The sequence below is a fragment of the Boleophthalmus pectinirostris genome, unplaced genomic scaffold, assembly GCF_026225935.1.
Source record: "Boleophthalmus pectinirostris isolate CB_2022bp ecotype Guang Dong unplaced genomic scaffold, ASM2622593v1 HiC_scaffold_16, whole genome shotgun sequence".
Lineage (NCBI taxonomy): Eukaryota > Metazoa > Chordata > Actinopteri > Gobiiformes > Gobiidae > Boleophthalmus > Boleophthalmus pectinirostris.
Genome location: NW_026571095.1, coordinates 10,747,792 through 10,770,354, shown reverse-complemented (window position 1 = coordinate 10,770,354; position 22,563 = coordinate 10,747,792). Strand labels below are relative to the sequence as shown.

Sequence of the window (22,563 nt, the reverse complement as noted above, 5' to 3'; positions counted from 1 at the left end):
TACACCTACTACCTACAACACCTACTACTATTACTTCACCTACTAACTACTACTACTACTACCACTGCTACTACACCTACTAACTACTACTACCACTGCTAGTACACCTACTAACTACTACGACACCCACTCCACCTACTACTACTACACACACACCACATCCACAACTAACTAACTACTACTAACTACTACTACTACTACTACTACTTACTACTACTACTACTACAACTACTACTACTACTACTACTACTACTACTACTACTACTACTACTACTACCACCATTACTACCACTACTATCACTACCACCACCACTACTACTACTCCTACTACCACTACTATGACCACTACTGCTACTGCCGCTACAACCGCTACTACCAATACTATCAATACTACTCCTACTTCGTATTAACAACTACTATTAAATATTAAGAACTTCTAAATATTAACAACAACATTGTACTACCATGACCACTACTGCCACTACCACCACTACTACTACTTCATACTACTTCTTATCAGTTCAAAGCGTGTCACAAACCATTACAAGAAAAAGAGACCGCAAATGTATTTTCATCCAGTTTAAAAGAAAAAAAAAGCTTGTCTGATCATGTTATTGCCTTCTGCCTGCTGTGTCGCAATAAATCACTAATATTTCCTGATTGTATCCATTGAATCCAGTCTTTGATACGTAACCTTGGGAGCATTATAACGTGGTGCAATCGTCTGCAGTATGATGCAAAGAACCACAAGGATAACCCTTATTAGGACTGAACCATCTAAAAGGAGAAATATTACAGACTCATAATATGCTTTGGTGTTTAATTAAATCTTCACTTTGTTGGTTTCTCGCTGTTCGTGCACGGATAAGGTCAGTGCATTATGTTTCAATTACTAGATACATATAAAAGTCAGAATTATTTGGATTAAAAGGTGTTGCTTGGGTAATATTTTTATTCCTCTGTAAATAACATTAGAGGTAAACATGAAAATAAACTGAGAATATATTCATGATGAGCAACTTTTTGTTTTAATTTAAAGCTCCACGGCGTAAACTTTTCTCATGTTGCTTCTACGTCTGAGTCGTACTTTGGTATATTTTCCATGGAGCTACGCCATATTGACGGATACGATTCCCATGGAGAGATGTGCCCTGAGTTATGAGTCAGTTCTGTGGGTAGGCAAGCTCACAGTAAGAATGCATGGTTGTCAAGACGTTTTAGTTTTTTTGGGGATTTTTTTTGGCTGAAATGTTATGTGGAGAGGATTTAAATTTGATGGGGTTTTGTAGTACAGTACCTTTTTAAAAACAAAGAATGATTAGCTGCATTTTATCCTTGTTTTGAACACTTTGCCAGGTGAGAAGCTTTGGCGGTTATAATAGCATTTTATATTTATTCCAATGAGTTGTGTAGAACGGAAACCCAAGAATAAATTTGTATTCTGCGGTTTCAATTCTAGTAGTAGTAGTAGTAGTAGTAGTAGGAGTAGCAGTTGTAGTAGTAGGTGTAGTAGTAATAGGTGTAGGTGTAGTAGTAGTAGTAGTAGTAGTAGTAGCAGTAGTAGTAGTAGCAGTAGTAGTAGTAGCAGTAGTAGGTGTAATAATTGTAGTAGTAGTAGTAGTTGTAGTAGTAATAGTTGTAGTAGTAGTAGGTGTAGTAGTAGGTGTAGAAGTAGTAGTAGTAGTAGTAGTAGTAGGTGCAGTAGGTGTAGTTGTAGTAGTAGTAATAGTTGTAGTAGTAATAGGTGTAGTAGTAGTAGGTGTAGTAGTTGTTGTAGTAGTAGTAGGTGTAGTAGTAGTAGTAGGTGTAGTAGTAGGTGTAGAAGTAGTAGTAGTAGTAGTAGTAGGTGCAGTAGGTGTAGTTGTAGTTGTAGTAGTAGTAGGTGTAGTAGGTGTAGAAGTAGTAGTAGTAGGTGTAGAAATAGTTAGTAGGAGTAGTAGTATTAGTAGTTAGTAGGAGTAGTAGTGGTAATAGGTGTTGTTGTTGTTAATATGTAGTAGCAGGTGTAGTAGGTAGTAGTAAGTAGGTGCAGAAGTAGTAAGTAGGTGTAGTAGGAGGAGGGGTAGTAGCTTTAAAATTGATGGTGTTTTGTAGTACAGTACCTTTTTTAAAAACAAAGAATGATTATTAGAATGATGATAATTTTATCCTTGTTTTAAACACTTTGCCAGGTGAGAAGCTTTCGCGGTTATAATAGCATTTTATATTTATTTGAATCAATCGTATAAAATTTAAACCCAAGAATAAATTTGTATTCTTCTGTTTCAATTCATGGTCATATCTCCCAGCATGCACCTGTTCAACCCACTTCGTATTACTTATACATGAAGGCCTCCATAGGCTCCTTCAAATACTATTTTTGCATGTATTTGTTGCACTTATACAATGCTGTTTGTACATTTACAGCCTCTTTCAGTAAATCTTGAAAAAAAAAAAAGCAAACTAATTCCTGTAAAAGACTCACTCCAACATTCCAAACTCAATTACTTGTGTAGAAATGCCCGCAGGCGAACCCCGGGCGGTTGTACGTGCACGTGCAAGCTTACTGTGTGGTACCTGTGTAGCAGATGAGTAGCGCGCGGTGGATCGTGACGTGGAAGTCTTGGCGGCGCTATGGGAGCCCTCGGATGGTAGCGCCCCACAGCACTGGGACTGGCGGAAACATTTGCTGTACTCTTTTCGGACCTAGACGACGAAGAAAAGAAGAAGCGAAAAGATCAGGCAAAATGAAGGTACGCAATTCCCTCCAGCAAGACAAAAACAAGCAAGACGAAATCCCAAATCTGTATCAAAATGTCATCCGGCTGACAGCAGAGTAAATGCCATATTTGTAAAGGACAGTTGCGAAAAATATAAGGGAGGAGATGTATTTTGATATTGACGCTTTGAAATAGTTTTGGAGGGGAAAAGCAATAACAGTTTTTCGAACACTAGTAAGATAAAACTTGAGAGTGTAAGGGTACTTTTTGTTTTGTTACGGTTCTCAAACTTTTCACACCAAGTTCCAGCTCATAAATTATTTGGTTTTAGGAGCAGAACTAAGACTGGACCAAACCAGGTCTAAAAAGAACAATATATGCCTGAAGTTTTCAGACTAAACTAGATCTAAACTGGAACAAATTCTGTACAAGGTCTACAACAAATTACTGGTATCATGAGTTTGTTTAAGGGCCTGTATCCGAATTTTTTGATATGTATTTTTTTTTCTACTTATTAAGGCTTTGCAATTAATTGAATTTTGATCGCGATTTCAATTTCATGTGTCAAGTGATCTCCAAACTCATATAAACGAGTTGAAACAATTTAAGCTTAACAAAGTTTATTTTGGGATACTTTTTATATAAATAAGTATATTTATTTCATTTTTTCAAGATAGACATTGTAGAACAGCTGGATATACAGTTTATTTTGGATACATTGATGTTTTTCTATGGCTTATTCCATGTTCAAAGTATATTTTATTCATTTTATATTTTATACACTGCAAAACTGCTCTAAGGTACATATTTGTAGCCTATATTTATTTTACATTTTTGCGTAAAAGTGTTTTTTTTGAGAGAGAAATGCTAAGTAAATGCATCGTGTAACTAAAAAATAATCGTTTGAATAATCGTGCTTTCAATATTGACCAAAATAATAGTGATAATAAATAGTAATCGAGCAGCCCAACTACGTATTTAAGAATAAATGATCTTGCCTTGGTACAGATAACTGCATTCTGTCTTTGTGTACGTGTTAGCATGCTAGTTGTTCTCTCTCTGGCCTCTGAAAGTTGAAGGAGATGCTAATAAACTGAATATTTAGGACGCTTGAAGGCATAAGGATAGGAAGGATAAATCTGTACCAGTAAAAACAATTGAAAACAAACTATCTGTGTTTTTCACATTTAAGTCGGTAAAAGTCTGGTACAGTGCCTTTAGTATAAATAAGATTAAGCCTCGCAAATTACACTGTTCTGGGGGAGGGATAAAGGTTGTAAATCGAGAAAACGATATTGGACCCAAGGTAGCCCTACTGCTGGAGAAAATAAGATGTATACAGAAGGGCAAACAGTGGTGGTTTTTTCAGTTATTGTGGGCACGGTATTGTTTGTATGTTGTTCCGTTACATTTGTAAAACAGAAAAAAAAGAATGAGTCTAAACATTTTGAAAACCACGGCGGTATGCTGAGTGAGGAAAAACATAAAAACTGACTAACATCTTTGACAGCTGAAAAGTGTATTGTTCCTGCTTGAAGTCTTTACACTATAAACCCACACGTTCAAAGTGATTAAATATATTAAGTTGTGTATACTCAAAGTTTAAGAAATAATCCTACAAAATTAATTATGTCAAGTTGCTGTAACATGTTGTTCATTTTGAGTAATTTGAACTTTTTTTTTTTTTTTTTCAAATTCAAGGGAACTATTGTGGGTATAAGATAAGTGAGCGTAACTCAAAAACATAGATAAGGTACAACTTAGTAGAATTAAGTAATTAAACGCTGAGAATGAATGTCCTGTTATTTCTATAGTTTCAAATAGAGATGATTTAAAAATAAACTTAATTTATATAGTACATGCTAAAATTCATTACAATTTCAAAGCACTTCACCAAATAAGTACACAACATAATCATTTAATCAAGGCAAATGGTCTGAAATGCACATGGGTCTAAATGTATTGTTTTATTTTATTATTTTATTTCATATAATTATTTGACTTACTTACTTTACTATTTTATTTTTAAGTCATAATAAATTAAAATAACTGAGTTGCCTTAACAGAAAACTATGAGTCATATTAACTGCAAATATGTGACTTAAGTTCATCAACTCAAAATATTTGAAGCAATCAACTGCCTCAAATATTTTGAGTTCTGGTAACTTCAGGTTTATAGTGTAATAGGGATGTATCAGTAAGTGACATACCGTGATATGCTATTGTAAAAAGTCTCACAATATCATCATGAGCCATCACAATATATCGAAACACAAGTCTCTTTGCTTAAATTCATTGCTATGGTACTGCAAAGCTAAAAAAGCAGAGTGAACTACATAGACCATGATCCTTTGCTGTTTCTGTGCAGACTGTATGAAAACAGTTATATCATAACAGTATTAAAGGCTTTTGACGGCAGTTTAAAAGGAAAAAGTAACATTCACAATTTTATCACAAAATACAGCAAAAAATATCATACTGTGAAATATCGTGAAAGTATCATATCGAGAGATTTGGATATTGCTACATTGCTAGTCTTTGATGTAAATTTATTTCGACTAGTACTAGTGTTTTTAACCACTGCCAACCATCAACCTACAATTTGACATTTTTACAACAAACATTTTCAAGACTTTTTGGATACCTTTTTCTGTAGGAGGCAGTGGAAGATGAAGATGAACATTCCTTGCAGAGTGTTGAAGATGGTGAAGAGGTACGCCATCACTATGGACGATTCATTCAAAAAGAACAGCCCAAAGGACCAGGTAAGGCCCAGGAGGCAGAGCAGTGCAAACGCTCCCAGCACCCACGACCTGCAAAAACACATGACACGTTTAAGGTCTCTCCATGAAGTCTGAATGATGAAAAACTGAGACTTTTGCCATGACAATTAATAATTCTAAACTAAATATAGTTTTATTTGAATGGTCAATAGTGAAGTCCTAAAACGGAGTCTGAACTGAAACCCATGAAATCAAGATTTAATATTCTGGACAGCAGTAGTTATGGGCAGATCAATATTAAAAAGTATGGATTCTCATGCAAAAATATTGACATTTAAAAGTTCCACAGAAAATGTTTTTATAACATTATAAATTATGGAAAGACTTTGTGTGTTCATTAGTTTATCTACACATACATTTGAATACTAAAATTAATTGGTATCAGTTAGGGCTGGGTATCATTCAGAAGCTGATATAGATATGATACATACCTCGATACATAGGCCATGATACGATACATATCTCAATACAGAGAGCCTTCGATTCGATATGATTCAATACGATATATTTCAATTGGATTCGATATGGTTCAATACGAAATAAAGGCTAAATCATGGCTGTGATACTAAAAGTCTTTGTTACACCACTTCTTGTGCAAAGTGAATATGAAACACAAATATTTCAATCATCAAAACAGTGAAAATGTCAAAACAAAACTGTAGTGTTGTAACAAAATAATTTAGTGATTTAGTAATCCTGGTGATATATCGATACAGCAGCCCATGATATCGATACTGTATCATCACATTAAACTATACGATATATTGATATTTCAATATTGTTGCATAGCCCTTGTATCGTATCGGACTGGCATAGTATTACTTGGTGTCAGATCAAAACAAAAATCATTGATATTGCTCTAGACGGCAGCTGATAAACAACATAAATACCGAGGTTCCTTTAATGCACCACTTTAAATGCATGCATGCAGAACAATATCTTTCTTCCTGCTAACTGTCTAAAGAGAGCGCATACACAGCAGTTTTTATGTTCTTTTTTTTTTTCTTTTTTTTTCCAAGGCATCTTCCAGGAAAGCCTAGGAAGAAATAAGATAACTTAGCAGTCAGTTTCAATGACGGTGCCTGGACGCTTACTGAAACACAAGAGTGGAGCTGGCCGCCCCCAGAGAAATGGAGCCAGCCTGGTGAGTGTGTCAGAGGGACGAGAGACGAGATCGAGGTAGGGGGGGGGAGGAGAGAAAGTACAAGACAACACCAAAACAATCCTCTCTGGAGTGACGGATGCCAGGTACTCGCCGCGCTATCCCCCAACCCTAACCCGCTATTTACGCTTTTGTGGAATTTTCTCGCGGATTCGCACATATTGCAACCAATTATTTCACTTTTGCACGTTTGACTTTGAGATGGGCGCCGGGCAGATTTCAAAGCGAGACCCTAATTAATGACAGTTAATGAGTTTTGAATGGCTGTGATAACGTGTGAAATCCAATCTGATAGTGAGATTTTGTACGGCAATAAAAGGCGGATTACAAAAAAACAAAAACAAACTAGAAAATGGTTTACTTGTGTATTTTGGGTGAAAAATTGAAGCATTGGCGGCTACTCGGAAAACTCGCCCACCTAACATATGCCGTTCTGCCCTCTAATACATTGTCGTGCAAGGATTTCGACTCGGAATTGGAGATTTTTTTTCTGTATTGAGCATTGCAAGAAGCAGTAGAAAAGATTAGTATTTTCTCCTGCTTTTTACAATCTTTTAAAGGTCCATCATCTACGCACAACCGGAGCAAGAGATAGCACGGGTCACACAAGCAGTTATGAGGAAATAAAAAAACGCAATATAACTTGTGGTGGAATCGTAAATGATCTAAAGAGGCCGTGGCGGAGCGAGATCGAAAACGCCAAAATGAAAAAATATATTTGGAGAATGGAATAAATGTTAAGGTCGCGCGGGGAATTTCAAGAGGCAGAGGAAGAAGTAATGGCGGATGTTCGTTTTTGCTTTTTCGCGCATGATTGAGCGCGGAGGAGATGGACGGGCGCGAGGTAACTGCCCAGTCACCTAATCTCCCCGAGTGGTCCCAGTCTACCCGTCCTCCCCCCGTCCCGCCTCCTCACCTGATACCCCCCAGCCGGGACGAGTCGGGTTTCATGGAGGTGGAGTGCTTCACCATCTTGTACATGGTCACCACCAGGAAGATGACATTGACCTGTCAGAAGAGAAAGAGGGAGAGGGAAAAAAAAAGGTTGGAGCGGGGTTAACATGGAGCAGTACTTAGAGCAGCCATCGATATCCTGTCAAAAAAGGAGCACCGTGGCTTACCAGAAGTGTACCTCGGAATACGACTTAATCCATACGGGGTGATGGAGGACTGACAAGCTTGTTGGAATTCTACTTGAGTAACGCTCTTCTAAAGTACAAAGATTCTTACTTAAAGAGCCCGTATTACGCCATTTTCTGATCTGTTATAATGTTGTTTACTCGGCAAAAAAACAGACCTGGAGTTGCATTTTGTTTCATTCACACACGTTTAAAACACACAAATCCTGCATATTTAGACTGAGTTCTTCTCTTTAACTTTTGAAAACACTCTATTCCACCTTGTGATGTCATGTGGCAATACAGGAAGTGCTCAACTGTATTGTAATATTTAGGGCTGGGTATCATTAAGAAGTTGCCATACCTCGATGGATAGGCCACGATACGATATATCTCGACACAGTGCACTTTCGGATCGATACGACATATGTTCAAATTGATTCGATACAGTTCAATAAAAATAATGGATAAATGATGGCTGTGATACTAAAAGTCTTTGTTAAACCACTTCTTGTGCAAAGTGAATATGAAACACAAACATTTTTATTCATCAAAATGGCGAAAATGTCAAATGTGTTGCCTAAGTGAGTTTCCGTCAACAAAACTGTAGCACTGTAGCAAAATAATTTACTAAAATATTCAAAAAAATACCCTTTGCGATATAGCGATACAGCAGTCCCCGATATCAATACTCTATCATCACATTAAACAAAACAATATTTTGATATTTTTGCACACCCCTAATAAAATTCCATACAACTTCCCTAGAATCTTCAGAATAATTTCAGCCTTGGAATTGCCAGACTTTACAGATGTTTTTGTCTTTCATTATTTATTTATTGCTCATGCTATTATTTTGTTGTCATTAATTTAAAGACAACAACAACAAATCTGACAATTAACATAAATACATATTTATACCATTATTTGTCTTGTCTTTGCTGCATGAACAAAAAGAACAGGAAGAAGATAAATTTTAAAAAGCCTGCTCCTTTCACAGATCAAAAAATTTAATATTTCTTTAATGATCGTTCCCCAACTCAGAAACCAAGTCACCAATCCATAAACCATATACACGTTACAATATCTCACTTGTGCTTTCATCAAACTAAAACATTTTCCTTAGTCACATCGTCCAAGTAAAGGTAAAAGGTAGACGCAAACTTGAAAAATACCACTGCATGACATCACAAGCTGGAGCAGAGCATTTTGAGCTTTGGAGATGTAAACAGACTAATAATAAAACGTTACTCAAACGTGTGAATGAAACAACACACAACTCTAAGTGCGTTTTTGAGGAGATAACATTATAACATGGCTTACCCACATTGCAAAACTATTTTTTTTTTCTACATCATCCTCAGTGTTGGGGAGTAACAGATTACATGTACCAGAGTTACGTAACCAGAGTACAAATTATGAGTAACTGTATTCGGTTACAGTTACTGGTTTAAGTGAGTGGTAACTGGATTACAGTTACTTGGTTGAAATAAATGGATTACACAGAGGTATTCTTTTTTTGGTAATTCTACTCATTGCCGGACAGTAAACCAGGTCTAAAACCAGGTCTAAACCAGGTCCAAACCAGGTCTAAACCAGGTCTAAAACCAGGTCTAAACCAGGTCCAAACCAGGTCTAAACCAGGTCTAAACCAGGTCTAAAACCAGGTCTAAACCAGGTCCAAACCAGGTCTAAAACCAGGCCTAAACCAGGTCCAAACCAGGACTAAACCAGGCCTAAAACCAGGTAAACCAGGTCTAAAACCAGGTCTAAAACCAGGTCTAAACCACCAGGTAAACCAGGTCTAAAACCAGGTCTAAACCAGGTCTAAACCAGGTCTAAAACCAGGTCTAAACCAGGTCCAAAGGTCTAAAACCAGGTAAACAGGTAAACCAGGACTAAACAGGTAAAAACCAGGTCTAAACCAGGTCCAAACAGGTCTAAACCAGGTCAAAACCAGGTAACTAAAACCAGTCTAAACCAGCCAAATCAGTCTAAATCAGGTCTAAAACCAGGTAAACTAACTAAACTAGGACAAACTAAGGCTAAAAACCAGGTCTAAACCAGGTCCAAACCAGGTCTAAAACCAGGTCTAAACCAGGTCCAAACCAGGAATAAAACTAGGTCTAAAACCAAGTCTAAACCAGGGCCAAATCAGGTCTAAATCAGGTCTAAAACCAGGTCTAAACTAGGACTAAACTAGACTAGCCTAAACCAGGACTAAACCGGGACTAAAACCAGGTCTAAACCAGGTCTAAAACCACGTCTAAACCAGGGCCAAACCAGGCCTAAACCAGGACTAAAGCCAGGTTTAAACTATGTCTCAAACAGGATTTAACAGCAAACCAAGTAATCCATAGTATTCAGATTACGTTACTCACTTTAAGTAATTTAATGGATTACGTTACAAACTACATTTTGGAATGTGTAATCTGTAATCTGTAGGGGAATACAACACTTCCCAACACTGGTCATCATAGGTATAATACTCCCTACAACAGAAGCATAGCCAGACTTGACTTGCCTTTAGGGTCCTTATCTTCAAGTAGAGGGTCCCATACGAATTTAATTTATTATATAACAACTATGACCAAACAACAGAGGAATTCTTCATTTTCTTTCATTCTCATTGGTCAATACAGTACAACCCCTTAAGCATGTAAATAGAACGTTTTTATGAGTACATTTTCACCTAAATAATCGTGATCATAAATTAACAAAATAATATCCACATCCCTGTTTTCACTGTCCGTCTACCCAGGCTGCTTTTTACAACCGCTTTCTCCCACTCAGCTAAGTGGACAGTGAACGCATCGGCCTCGACACACACATAAACGCTCCGGGGAGTGGAAATAAAAGTCTAATTAAGTTTAAATATATCTAATGTACAGAAGAGCAATTTTGTTTTCAGTTTTAGAAGGCGTGGGCTCAGTGTACCGCCTCAAGTAAAAAAGATGTGAGCTTTTGAAGACCTTTTAAATGAGACTCATCAAGATGTTTTTGTTAGCATTTGACAGAGGCAGACATTCAGTTATAGCTACTAGGTTTGAATGCAATTTGTAGTCGTTTTATTTTAATTTTCAAAGGGTACTGCAATATAATTAACACTAAATTAAGCTACCTATGAATGCAAGTGGTGTACACAGACAATCAAGACGGAGAGTTAAAGGGCAGAAACAACATTCTAAATAAGAATTAAAGAAACAAAGCATGAAGAAAAGATTTACATTTTACATATTACACTTCTATAGGGTATTAATTGCTAACACTTTACATATTTAGATCACCAGGTTACCTTTTGTTCAGTGGTGAAATTTAAGTAATAAAGTACTGCTTAAAGGTGCATTATGTAACTTTTCTAGTGGAGCGTCTGTCATATGATTTTTTTCCATGGGGATTTTATTGATTTGCCTGAAATGTTCCACTTGATTTGCTGGTGTCACTTTTTTGTCTCCATGGAGATAGATACATTGAATGCAATAACAATACTGTGGAGCATTTTAGACAAAGCAACAACATCTCCATGGAGACGAGGAGATGATGAACCCTCCACCAGAAAAGCTTTCACAGTAAGAAACTGAGGTATCTGTACTTTGCATTTTACAGTGGATACTTTTTACACCTGAGAGCAGGTATCTGTACTTTCTACTTCACTACATTTTTGAACAGGACTGAAAAGTTAAAATATTTAAATGTTTGTGTGAGACCTGCTGAAAAGCTTGAGGGTTTATTTTTAACACATTCATAGTTTGAGCAAACCAAAACATACAAATAAAAACTGCTAGAAAAAAAAAAAAAAAAAGATTTTTTAAATTCTAATTGTTTCTGTTGAACAAAATTCAACACAAATCCATATCAAAATCTCTACATTTGTCCTCATACATTCATTTCATTACATCTCAAAATTTGGAAGAAATAATTTAACTTTTTACTCTTTAAGTACATTTCTAAACGGGTGCTTTAGTACTATTACTGAAGCTGATTTTTTCATGTGATACTTTTACTTGAGTCATTATCATCATCAGTGGCATCACAAAACAACATTTATGTTTTTAAAAGACAACTATATCAGTGTCTTTCGGACTGATTCTGACCTTATTGCACTGAATCTCATGTTTGTGAGTGACATTATTATTTCATCACCGATTTGTTTATTCTGCAGATAAAACTGTACATTAAAATTCTTAGTGCAGCTTGCAAAGTGTTTAAACGTGCAGTAACATCATCTCATTTGCACTCGTTCATTGTGGCTTCCTCAAAAACACCCGTAAAGTGTCACTGTAAGCCACCTGCAGTCAGTAGAATAGAGTTTTGCAGTTGAGTATTTTTTTTGCTCCAATATCTGTGCTTAAAGATGCATTGTGTAACATTTCCGGTGGAGGGTCCGTCACAATGCACCTTTAAGTATCTAAACTGAGTACTTCACTTCTTCCATCACTGATTTTGTAGGTAACAGTGTATTAAAAAGATGAATTCCTTATGATTTCTTTTTAACACTCAGTCTCTTTCACTGTTTTGAGAGGAGAGAGCTGAGCAGGATGCGGCATGGAGAGCATCGCCGCGGACAACTTCCTGATTTCCTGGTAGGCTTGTGAGCGGAGGCTTCGACGAGTGACGAGGCACTGTACGCCTAACTGTAATGAGAGTTCAACTAGGCCCCGTGAGAGACCGCAAGATCACTCAAACACGCAAGAATGATTCAGAAAGCCACTTCATACATGTTTTTGATGAACGACCAACATGGAAGAAAACAATTTAAACTGTTGCTGTTGGTTCGGCGGTAATTACTTTATTGAGAAATGTTTGAAATGGAAGAAGAGCTCATGGGTGCTATTGTAGCTTTGAAGTTTGGTTTATTTTATTTATTTTTCCCTTTTTGTTCAAGCTAGCAGTTCTGTCATGGCGATCGAATAAATAAAAACATCTGGGTGTACCGCACATTGAAGTGTTGTCATCTCAAATATAAACATAAATTTGATGTTGGCTCTTGAATATAGGGCTGACGGGGAGAGGGTGTTTATGGGAAACAATGTGAGCGAAATTAACAACAGCTGCGTCAGAAATACGAAATTCAAATCGCAATTTTTCACGATTGGTTTTCCCCCTCTCTGTCCGCCATGTCTGTTTGAGAGCTTTGAGTGAATGCGTTTAACATGGCCAGGAGTGATGACATGGATAGGATGAGACAAAATGACTCGCTTGTGTGTGTGTGTGTGTGTGTATGTATATATATATGTGTGTGTGTGTGTGTGTGTGTGCCCCCCCTCGTGTGCTCTCCATGGGGTTGTCCTCTGCTATATTCCACTGCCAAATACATCACAAAAAACACGTGGCGCAGCTCTTTTCAAGGTTTGCTCTATTTACGGCCTGTTCGGACACATTTACATGCTATTACCATATGCATCTGCTCCTGTATACATCCAGGCACAGGTGTAGTGGGCTGGTGTGAGAGTTATCGGGAGGAAAAGGACATGAAATATTCAAAAATGTTTGCACTTGAAGCAAAGGGATGAAATGAGAAGCTATGTACATCAATAGCTCTACGGCGCTCAAATATAAAGCCCTATCTTTGCATCTTTGCATTAAAAAATATTCAATTTTTTATTTCATTAAAGGGTCTGTATGTGACGGACTTCAGGTAAATAAACCTTTAGCGTGCAGTGTAAAAGCAGCTATTTGAATGAATTAATGTTGTTTCTCCGTCACGGTTCAACATCAGAATGAAAGAAGAGACTAAATGCCTGTACATCAAAGGCAATGATAAAATGGTGAGAGAAAACTGCAATTTAAAGGTCACATCTGCAGGAAAAACAAGTATGTTTTTTCAAGATATATGCATAGTACTTTACATATTTTTTTGCAATAAAAACACTTAATTAATGCAAATAAATGCAATACATTTAATGTTATGCTATAGATCAGTGTTTCCCAAAGAGGACTACACTTATTGGGAGATACTTGGAATGGTTTAAGAAGATGACATTAAATGGTATTTTAAAATGTGTAAAGTATTTACATCTCCAAGGATAAAAGCAGCTGAGGGGCCCTCAACAAGAAAAATTACATGGTTCATGTTTAATGAACCACTATAAACATAACAGTTTTGGAATTCATGATGATAATGACTCATGATTCTCGGTCTTCTTTTCCTCTACGCTGCTCCCCTTACACTAAAGCACAAGATCACAAGATGCAAATTCTTATTATTAAGGTTATAACTTATTTTAGTCCTGATTTAGTCTGTTCAATTCCACATTAGACACAGTTTTGACTACTGCAGTTTTCTCTTTTGCCTTTGATGTACATGTGCAGTTTAGTTTTGGATTTAGGCATAGTCTGTGTATATACATGCACACAGCTAACCCACTGGCCATCGCGTTCCAAATACAAATTATTTACCTCTCTCTGGAATTGCTGCAGTCAGCCTAATCATTCTGATCTTAAAATGTTCATATTAACTTGAGGTCTCCAACCTGTAGCTTGAGAGCTCCCAGTAGCTCTCCAATCCCTTCCAAGTAGCTCGCCAAGAGATTTCTGAATTACACGTATTGTCCTGAATAACTCAAACTTGATGAATTAAAGCCTATTGCCTATTATTATTGCAAAACTGCCATTGTGTGATACCTGCCTGACTTGTGCACTCACTAATAATGGTTTATGTTTTATGTTTTACCCAAACTGTACTCTATCTAAGTCTTCCATCGGCTTGTTACAGACACTCTATTTCCTGCAACCGCTTAAACTAGTGGCTTTCTGGCATTTTTGTTTTGTAAGGGTAGCTGACTGGAGAAAAAAGGCTGGAGACCCCTACTCTACACGAACCTCGTTTTTTTATTTCACTATTTTGCCCGTAAATAAATTCCAATTCCTAATATGGACCTGGCTCAAAATTTGCTCTTATAACTGCAAGCCCCGTGAGCTTCATTTGACTGGAACTCCATTAGTCCACTTCTTTATACAGTCTATGGGTTTAAGGCATAGTTGGGAATAATCTAAAATCATTATTGAGTCACTAAGCAAAGCAAGGACTTGAGAACTGCAAACCCTGACTAAATATTTCATTACTGTATATCTGGACCAAACCAAAGTCAAAGTCGATTTTTGTATTATTTTTTACTGGAAATGATTTGAAGATTTCTCCATTTAGACCCTAAGTACATATTTACAACCCATTATCTTATGCCTGCTGCCTTCGTGCACACACCCGGGTGCAGGTTTGGTCGACCAGTGTGTGTTAGAGTGAGTCATCCTTCGCAGCACATAAAATATTAAGGGGCTGTAGATGGAGATGTCCGTGCGCCGCGATTGGCTGGGGACGTGTCATGATCCACAGCGGGGCTATGGACTGTGCTAATGGGGTGTCTACTGGCCCACCCACTCATTACGCCCCCCGCTCCCCCCGCTCGCCGTCACCCTTGTTTTGATCCGACCGAGCAAATGACCTTCGCGCTCGATTGCCATTCTGGGAGTATTCTTTCTCGGTTTCGAAAAGTACCTCCCAAACAACTTCCAACTTGCTCACCAATTCTGATTTCACGAGGATTTCATGGCTGAGTGGACGCCGATGTCCTCATGTCAGCCATAATGGGACCACTTTCCTTTCATGCAAATTGATCGCGAAAGTGAGAGGCTAACTGTGCACGCACGAGAGGTGGAAAAACAAGAGAAAATCTATAATGTTTTCTCAGTCTAAAGATATACCTGTGCGCGGACTTACCACAATTATGAAGGTTACGGGTCCGATGAAACTCCAGATGAAATGGTTATCAACTCTCAGCCAGCATCTATAGATTGGGGAAGAAAAAGGGAGATATACTTTAGTTCATTAATCATCTCATTGCCAAAACAAAGTTGTGTGTCATCGATCAAGGGCTAGCGGTACGGAACGCGCTACTGAAGAGCGATGGAGGCTCCTCTGACCACAGAAAAGCACAGCCTAGTGGGGGATTGGCCCGTTGCCATGGGAAGCTCAAAGTTAGTGGTTATTGGCTGGATGACTTCACGGTCTGCAAATGTCTACAAATGTGGATGACCGTGGCAAGCTAAACAATATATCATAGGAAGAATACAGGAAGGAGGAATGAAAAGGCCCGGACATACCTTAATGTAGGAATGTTTAATGTGCCTATATTTTACAATCAGAGATAGTCCAAGGAATTACAGTCAAACATCAAAAATGAGATTTATTTGATATTACACAGCAAAATCTAAAATCTAGCCAAGACGAGATTACTTAAATTAAGGAAGCTTTATCATGATGTGAGTAAATTTCACTTGACAAGTAAAATGATCTATCAATGGAACAAGACTTTTTGTAGTTAAATTATGAAAATACATCTTGATACACTTAAGATAAGAAAAATAACAATTCTTTATACTTAAAATAAGAAAAACAACAAGTCTTTACACTTAAAATAAGAAACAAAATGTAATGTTGCTTGAATTAAGAAAATCACACTTATTCCATCGGTAGATCATTTTACTTGTCAAGTTGAATCGACTCAAATAAAGTCATTTTAACTTTTTTTTTTTTTTTTACAGTTTTTCCTGACAGAGCAAAGAATGGAATATAGGTTGTAACTTGATTTCAACCCTGATTTTGGCTCGTTGCATATATTTTCCTTCACACATGTAGACAAAAAATGTGGTTATGTTTCATTTTTATAAATATTATATGAAATGGTTATAACAATATCACATTTTCATAGTGTAGTTTTAGTAAAAAGCAAAATTTCATCATTCATTTGACCCTGATTTTGGTTTTGTTTTATGTATTTTCCTTGACACATGTAGGCAAAACATGTGGCTATGTTTCATTTTTATAAATATTATATGAAATGGTTATAAGAATATCACATTTTCATAGTGCAGTAAAAAGCTAAATTCCATCATTCATTTGACCCTGATTTTGGTTTCCTTGGTTTCCTTCCATTTTCATTTACACATTTAGTCTGAAGAACTGCATTCATGTTTCAATTGTACTGAAAATCCTGGGTCAGTACTATGAAATACTAAATGAAAAGGTTCGAAAAATAGCACATTTTCACAGTGCGGCAAAATTTACTTTTAGTTCATTTGACCCTGATTGTGTTTTCTTTGCGCATTTTCATTTAAAGTAAAAACAATTGCAATTATGTTTCAATTCTACTGAACATCCTGGGTCAGTATTATTAAATTCTAAATGAAATGGTTCTAAAATATTACATTTTTATGGTGCAGCGTTAGTAAGAAGCACAGCGTTTAAATTGATCATCAAAACAACACAGTATGGCATTAATGGGAATGGCAACATTGACAATTATCCACATAAGAGTAGAGTCAAATTAGCTACTATCGTGGAAAAGCAAAAGTAGTTTTTGGCCTCATGCTAAAGCTAAAACTAGCAGTTGTTAGCTGAATGACTTCATGCTACAAAAGTCCGACCATGCCTACCGAAATAATATATCTCACGCCGTACCACCAAGGACCTAAAATTAAGCGATGACTCCAGCAATAAAATAACTTTGAAAAAAAAAAAGGTTACACTAAAACCCCATAAACCAGGGGATTGCAGTGGTACAAATCATACAGCCTGGTGCTCGGAGTGCATAAACTTCCTTAACTGACAAGGCTAGCAATTATCCACATGCAAAGAATAAAGAACCCAGCGGGCCAGAGGAGCGAGCTGCTGTAGTCATTAATGTTGCGGTTTTGCACACGGCACACTCTTCTTTTCACAGTGACATGGAGTGCATTTGTCCAGGGGCTGAGTCAGTTCACTTTTTCCGATACCATTACATACATACATGCATGCATAGAGAGAACGGGGCTTGTCAGAAGATCAATAACCCAGCCCGAGTTGTAATATTGACACCAGCTTTGGTCAGGAGACTGGCTCTAAGATGACTTTTTAAAGATCTTAGCTCCTCAGCGGTCAGGGAGTTGAACTTGCAAGTATTTTAAATCAAGACGAGACAGCCACAAGAAGAGTTGAAAGTGAAAGGGCCATCTTCAAAAGTAACCAAGAAGGTGTTTCATATCTAGGAGGCTTTTTTATGAAATGACAAGTCATGCTTCAGTGTTGGCTGGCTGGTGTCACGCTGGTCACAGGCTATTCAATATTGTGGTCATTGATGTAAGGGGTGTAAGGGCTTTTTTTTGCACGTCCAATGTAATCTACTGTATTTTTCGAACTATAAGGCGCACCAGATTTTAAGGCACACTATCAATAACGTTGAATTCTCTCATCTATTTTCATACATAAGGCACACCGGATTATAAGACGCATTAAGTGAAACAAACTGACGACATTTGAGACTGATCCATCCACGATCCACTGGTAGAGGTTGGCGTAATTCGCCCGGCGTTGCCTCCCTGTCTTGGTGAATGAATATTATATTATGAATATTATGAATGTGGGTGAAATTTTTGTTTGTTTATTTAATTTTCCACAAGGAGGACTCAAATATACGTTGAGTAATAATGAGTTTTATGCAGTTTTGCGCACATTTGTTTGTTTTACCGAAAGGAAACTTTAAACCAAATGGCTAATTTGCATAAACTATAAGCACTGAACAAACAGCTCGCTCCTTGTGCAATGATGCGTTCAGTTTCTGTCGGACTAAAAAACACGACTCATTGAAAATGTGTGTTTCTGTGACAGAGGATGTGCTGCTGATGGTGAGTCTGTTCTGTGCTTCTATTGCTTTGGAGATGATTCATGTGAAACTTTTCAGAGATTATACGTCTGCAGGTCATGCATAGACCGTAGAGGGATGCGGCATCGTAGCTTGCCAAAATGTTACTAAAACATTTTGACAGATTTTTGAGTGCTGTGTAAAATCGGTTTGAGGTCAGTAAGCACAACCAGAATTAATACATAAGGCGCACTGTCGATTTCTGAAAAAATTGACAGGATTTTAAGTGTGCCTTATTGTCTGAAAAATACGGTACTGCAAGGTTTTTTTTTCCAACTTTCATCTATTAAAGACAAAGCAAAAGGACAAAGTAGTTCCAGTTCAGTATAAAACACTGATGTAATCACTGCATGCATAAATAACCTGATAATTTAAAGTGGCACTAGGAAACAATGGAGGAACTGCTGCCTGCTTATTGCTTTTCCTGGACTGTTCATCAATATGGCTTTAAATGTATCTATTTGCATTAAGACAAGTAGATGATACCACCAGGCCTCTATACAAGCCAAATCTGTGGAGAGGCTACCCAACTCTCAGTTTTTCAATCTATTTTTACCAATACCTACACAAGTAATTCAATAAACACAAGATCAATAAATGTAATACTGTGAACATTCCAGGCAAAGTAACAGTGGACCATTCCAACAGTAAAGCCCCATAGTGCACCTTTAAATTTACCACGACTACTTACAAAAAGTAATCAGATACGCAACAGCCCAAGATGGTCTTAATGTTGAAAATTGTAATTTCTCCCATAAATCACTGCAAATGCTACTGGAACTGACAGTCAGATCTGGATGCTAATGTTCCATAATAAATTTGAATAAATACATCTAATCCTTCCCACTGCCAAAATCATCAAACTTAATTATTGCAGTTTGGCTCATAGAAATACATGGGAAGAAAAGTTGATGATTGATCTGTGAATGTGTACATTTTTCAAACATGCCACGAATGTACTTCTACCCTGGACTTAAAGGGACCATATTACGCTGTTTTCTGATCTATGAGATAATGTTTCTCTACCAAAAACATACCTAGAGTTGAAGAACCTGGAGTTCTTCTCTCAAACAGTATGTTCCACTTTGTGATGTCATGTGGTAATACAGGAATTGCTCCACTATGTTTCTAAACTCAACTTTCACTAGAAACATTTGTATAATTTCAGTCCCGGAATTTCCAGTCTACTAAACAACCGGAAAAAGGAGCTGTTAACTTGAAAACTACTGCTTCATGACATCACAAGGTGGAACAGGGCATTCTGAGGTTTGGAGATGCAATGATAAAGGGTCACTCAGACACGTGTGGGTGAAACAAAACACAACTCCAGGTCTGTTTTTGATGAGGTAACAACATTATAACATTTAAAGTTCCTAAGAGTGAATTTCACGTAAAATAGGACCTTTAAAATGCAATTAACAAGTTAGACTATTCATTTCTGTGAACAGTTAATGTTATTATATTTAAGAGTTTACTGAAATCCTTATCACTTCCTGTCTGGACACGGGCAGCAGATCTGCCATGATTATGTAGAGGTAATTCCACTGTTTCCTAGCAACCATAATGTTAACAAGGCCAAAAACATGTCTAAATTGTACAACAGTTATGATTAGACGAAAACAAATAAATGAAAACATCTCTGTTTTTTAAATGAAGGTTTTAACTGGCTTCCTCGTGTGAAAATTGTCACTGCATTTGGGTGGAAATTTCCGTGTTGATGAGGGCTGATAGGTAGAGGTAATTTGTTTTAGAAATCACTGCAAGTTCCTGTATATTTGTACTTCTCAAGTATTTTCCACAAACCGACACTTGTGTAACTGGTGTAAAACTATGATAAATATTGACAGTAACTACTCTGCCACCAATAAAACCAGAGCTTATGGCCTCTGTGGTCGGCCATAAGATCTGGAACAGCCCCCACAGTGGGATGTTTCAAGTTTCATCTGAAGATCCACTTTTATTCTCTAGCTTTTAAAACCGCCTGCGGTCCTCAGTGCTTGTTATTTACTTTTATTTAAATGTTTAGATTATTTTATTGCTTTTATTTCTTTATTGCCATTCATGGGTTTGCTTTTATTTGACTTTACTAGTTTTAGAATTCTAGGACTGGCAAGGTTAAATTGAGCACTTGTACCTTCTGTTGTATACCCTTAGCTGTTTTTAATGTTATTTTTACATGTGCAGCACTTTGAACAGTGTTTTGTTTATAAAATGTGCTATATAATTAAAGTGGATTTGAATAAAGTAATATTTATAAAAATGTGAAAACCTGTCAAATGGAAATTATCGTATCGCTATTTCTGCTTCACCAACTCCATCATTTGCTCTTCTCTACTGATTATTTTGCAGCTGCTCATCAACATTTCCTGAGGCTGTGATGCTAACTGTAGGACACTGCTCAGTCTGAAGATCTGTTACTCAAATTAGACTTTAATCTGAGCTTTGTTTTAAACACAATCTGATCAGAAAAAAATGGACTTGGCTGGAACTACTTGGCTGGAACAGGTGAGCAGATTTTAGTTTTTTTGAGTGTGCTTTGTGTGACTATGGTTACTGCTGAACATTCTGTCAAAGGCATACAGGCAGAACCCCCCCAGCAAAGTTTCAATACCTCTATCCTCAAACCACCTCTGCACTTACGCTCGCTGTGTGCCGTAGCTCCGGTAGTCGATGGCCGCGGAGATGCCCACCACGGCGGCTGGGAAGAGGTAGCCGGAGATGTAGTAGTACTTTCTTCTGGAGAATTCACTCTCAAATACTTCCACCAGCATGAGGTACAGCTGCACGCCCTCTAGGCACATCCAGGCAAAGGCAGCCAGGAAGCAAAAGTGGAGGAGCCCGGCGATGATGGAGCACACCAGCTGACAGGAAGAAACGCACACAAAGGTAAGAGCCGCTTTCAAATCAAAAGCTCGCAAATGGGGCGCTTTTTGGCAAATTCCACTTATTACTTCCAAAGAGACCTGGTATTGATGATCTTAATGTGTTTGGTGAAAGGGCAAAACTGCAGCTGTAATACGTTTTGTGTTGTACTAGAAATGAGACTGCAAAGTTTGATAGAAAGATAGAAATAATTTGGTATGTTTGTGGAGATTATTAATAACCGTCACAAGCACAAAAAAAAACCAAAAATGAAAGTTCAGAATGAAACTATGATTCAAACTGAAAGCACAGAATGTTCTTTTGAATGGAGAAGAATTCAGAATTTCAGAATCAAATTTTTCTATTGATAGAAAATGGGAGGTGATTCGCCTTTTTGCTGTTGACTTCAGGGTCTCAGTTTGCACATTGTAAAATCAATAGAGCTAATTTAACCAAAATGATTAGGTAGCATTCAGATGACAGCACAACATTATAAAAATGTTACCTGGTTTATAGTTAATATCTGTATTATGAATGGGTCTATAAATCAATCCAAAGACAAGATATATTTCATCTGAAAGGACTTAAAGCCATGAGATTAAAGAGAGGATATTTTAATTCTATAGAGTATTAACTGTTAACACATAACATATTTAAGTCATCAAGTTACCCTTTATGGTTTTGAAAATGTTATATTCACCAAAAACAGCATATTAGCATTAGGGATGTAACAATATGTAAATCACAAGGTACAATACAATTACAATATTCATTTCACGATGCAATACTTATTGTGATACAGTGGTCTCTCCTTTATCGCGGGTGTTACGTTCTATAAATAACCTGCAATAGGTGAAATTCGTGAAGTAGTCAGCTTTATATTTTACAATTATTATATCTGTTTTAAGGCTGTAAAACCCCTCACCACACACTTTTTACACGTTTCTCAAGCAGGACAGGTGCAACCCTGTTTGCAACCTCCTTAAAACTTATTGCTGCTGTCGTCCTTATGTTATTTTCCTCCTTCTTTATGTAACGAACAGAAGATTCATTTATTCTGTAATGGAGTCCTACAATGCAGAGTCCTGCATGGGTCCATTTTTGGAGACCCCACCCACGCAGTACAGAACCACACCTGCCCATTAACCCGAGATTATATCAAACACTTGTGCAAGACTAAACCAGAACTAACCCAGGACTAACCTAGGACTGATTCCAGGACTGAAGAGGAGGACTAAACCAGGACTGAGCAAGGACTAAAAC

The 22,563-nt window shown here is 37.2% G+C and overlaps 1 protein-coding gene across 1 annotated transcript in view; it reads right to left on the bottom strand.

Annotated features, from left to right (window-relative positions):
* Positions 1-22,563, bottom strand: part of LOC110159573 (adhesion G protein-coupled receptor L2-like) — a 254,156-nt gene that overhangs the window by 14,965 nt on the left and 216,628 nt on the right. The window contains exons 14-18 of the mRNA XM_055151769.1: positions 21,079-21,299; positions 15,480-15,546; positions 7,561-7,652; positions 5,344-5,512; positions 2,557-2,685 (exon numbers count right to left, since the gene is read on the bottom strand). Coding sequence (XP_055007744.1) covers positions 2,557-2,685; positions 5,344-5,512; positions 7,561-7,652; positions 15,480-15,546; positions 21,079-21,299 — 678 coding nt within the window. The remainder of the gene's footprint in view (positions 1-2,556; positions 2,686-5,343; positions 5,513-7,560; positions 7,653-15,479; positions 15,547-21,078; positions 21,300-22,563) is intronic.